Raw genomic sequence first — 3,115 nt, 5'->3', positions numbered from 1 at the left:
AGTCACGGATTTTCGAGAACTTTTTTGTTTTTCTCATTTTTTTACCTTTCCGGGGTTGGTTCTTGACCCCGACTTCTCCCAATATGCACCAATCTTGCCCTGTACACTAATAAAAGGGTTAGTTTCATACACATCAAGTACAACATCAAAACAAAAAAAACAAAAAAAGAAACAAAAGAAAACATGGGTTGCCTCCCACGCAGCGCCTGATTTAACGTCGCGGCACGACGCAGGCTCATATCATCACTCCTCATTTGTGTATTGGGGCTCCTCCAACGTTATCACTACGTTGTCCCCTTTTTCTTCAGTCATTCCAAGGTAATGTTTCAACCTCTGCCCATTCACTGTGAATTTGTTCGTCCCATCTTCAGATTCGATCTCCACAGCTCCACTTGGGAACATTTGCACCACTCTGAACGGTCCTGACCATCGGGACTTCAACTTACCCGGGAACAACCTCAATCTTGAGTTATATAGCAGCACTAATTCTCCGGGTTTGAAGTTCCGATCCAAGATGTGCTTGTCATGCATCAGTTTCATCCTTTCTTTATATAGTCTAGCACTCTCGAATGCCTGGAACCGGAATTCCTCAAGCTCATGCAACCCATTAACTCTGTTTGTGCCCGGTGTCTCCATCTATAAGTTCAGCTGCCGCAATGCCCACAGTGCTTTGTGTTCGAGCTCAATCGGAAGGTGGCATGCCTTTACAAATACCAACTTGTATGGTGACATACCAATTGGAGTTTTGAAGGCTGTGTGGTATGCCCACAATACATCATCCAGCTTCCTTGCCCAATCAGTTCTTGTTGCATTCACTATTTTTGAGAGGACACTTTTGATTTCCCTATTGGACACTTCCACTTGCCCGCTTGTTTGTGGGTGGTATGGTGAGGCTACCTTGTGGCGAACTCCATACTTCTCCAACAAGCGTGCAAACGCTTTATTGCAAAAATGAGAGCCACCATCACTGATTATGGCTCGGGGGTGCCAAAATGTGTGAAGATGTTTTTCTTGAGGAAACTGGTCACCCCTTTCGCACCATTGGTTGGGAGAGCAACTGCTTCAACCCACTTGGAGACATAGTCAACGGCAACCAGTATATACTTGTTACCGTATGAGCTGACGAAAGGCCCCATGAAGTCGATCCCCCACATGTCAAACACTTCCACCTCTTGGATTGTGGTCATTGGCATCTCGTGACGACGGGATATGTTGCCCGTCCTTTGACATTCATTACAGCCTTTGACCCAAGCATGGGCATCCTTGAACAATGTAGGCCAATACAGGCCTGATTCCAGCACCTTTGCTGCTGTCCGAATTCCTCCAAAGTGTCCACCATATGGCGCAGCATGGCAAGCCTGCAAAATAGAGGGTTGATCTTGCTCGGGGATACACCGCCGGATCATTTTATCAACACATAGTTTGAACAATAAGGGTTCATCCCAATAATACACACGACAATCACGGAAAAATTTCTTCTTTTGAATTGAGGAGAGATCATGAGGTACAATACCACATGCTAAGTAATTAGCAATATCAGCATACCATGGTGCCTCCTCCATTGTCACAGCAAGTAATTGCTCATCCGGGAATGTCTCAATGATATCTTCAACCTCCGTTCTCTTTTCTGCCCCTTCCAACCTCGAGAGGTGCTGTGTTACTTGGTTGTCTGTCCCCTTTCGATCACGAATCTCCAGGTCAAATTCTTGTAGCAACAGAACCCAGCGAATCAAGCGGGGCTTTGACTCCTTCTTTGCTATCAAGTACCTAATGGCTGCATGGTCAGTATAAACAAACTTTCGAGCCAATAAGGTATGACTTGAATTTGCCAAAGGCAAACACTACAGCGAGCATTTCCTTTTTCGTGACCGTGTAGTTTAGTTGTACACCACTAAGCGTCCTACTTGCAGAGTAAATTGGGTGCATAATTTTCTCTTTGCGCTGCCCCAAAATCGCTCCTATAGCGTAATCAATGGCGTCTCACATCAGCTCAAATGGTTGCTCCCAGTTGGGTGCAACAATGATGGGTGCAGTCACTAATCTCTTCTTCAACTCCTCAAATGCTAACCTGCAATCATCAGAAAACATAAAGTGCTGGTCTTTTTCAAGCAGCTTACATAAGGGGTTGGCAAGTTTTGAAAAATCCTTGATGAACCGCCTATACAATCCGGCGTGCCCAAGGAAACTTCTCTCTGCTTTCACTGAAGTGGGTGCTGGGAGCTTCTCAATCACATCAAATTTTGCATGGTCTACTTCAATCACCCTTTTGGACACTCTGTGCCCCAACATTATGCCTTCTTGTACCATAAAATGGCACTTCTCCTAGTTCAGCACCAAATTTGTCTTCACACATTGTTTTAGCACTCTTTTAAGGTTGTGAAGACAATCTTCGAATGAATCCCCTACCACGGAGAAATCATCCATAAACACCTCCATAATCTCTTCGACCATGTCAGTGAAAATGGCTAACATACACCGCTGGAATATGGTCGGTGCATTGCAAAGTCCAAAGGGCATCCTCCGAAAGGGAAAGATGCCATACGGACATGTGAAGGACGTTTTCTCTCTATCTTCCGGGGCTGTTGAGATCTGATTGTACCCCGAGTATCCGTCCAAGAAACAAAAAATGGGATCGCCCAGCTAACCTGTCGAACATCTGGTCAATGAAGGGCAAGGGGAAATGGTCCTTTCGGGTGGCTGCGTTTAATTTCCTGCAATCCATGCAAATCCGCCACCCTGTGACTGTACGAGTCGAGATCAACTCGTTCTTCTCATTTTGTACAACTGTCATTCCACCATTTCTCGGTACATACTGGACGGGGCTTACCCAATTACTGTCAGATATGGGAAAGATGATGCCCGCGTCCAACTACTTGATTACCTCCTTTTTCTCTACCTCTTTCATATTTGGGTTCAACCTTCATTGATGTTCCCTGGAAAGTTTGTGCCCTTCTTCCAGACGAATCTTGTGCATGCAGAAGGCCGGGCTGATACCCTTTATGTCTGCCATGGTCCAACCAATGGCAGTTTTGCATTCTTGCAACACCTGCAGTAATTGTTCTACCTGCACAGCTAGCAAACCAGATGATATAATAACAGGCAAAGTAGAATTGGG

At 45.4% G+C, this 3,115-nt stretch overlaps 1 protein-coding gene across 1 annotated transcript; it reads right to left on the bottom strand.

The window, feature by feature from the left end:
- Positions 1-243: 243 nt before the first annotated feature.
- LOC109215462 lies at positions 244-636 on the bottom strand. Its single transcript, XM_019379532.1, has one exon. It carries the CDS (start codon positions 634-636, stop codon positions 244-246), a length of 393 nt encoding a protein of 130 aa, XP_019235077.1.
- Between the last annotated feature and the right edge of the window lie 2,479 nt (positions 637-3,115).

Source organism: Nicotiana attenuata, unplaced genomic scaffold (genome assembly GCF_001879085.1).
Source record: "Nicotiana attenuata strain UT unplaced genomic scaffold, NIATTr2, whole genome shotgun sequence".
Classification (NCBI taxonomy): domain Eukaryota; kingdom Viridiplantae; phylum Streptophyta; class Magnoliopsida; order Solanales; family Solanaceae; genus Nicotiana; species Nicotiana attenuata.
This window is presented reverse-complemented; position numbering and strand designations above follow the sequence as displayed.

Bases quoted from the DNA above. Each gene is read 5' to 3' on its own strand.
- LOC109215462 (XM_019379532.1), bottom strand. From the start codon at position 636: ATGGAGACACCGGGCACAAACAGAGTTAATGGGTTGCATGAGCTTGAG.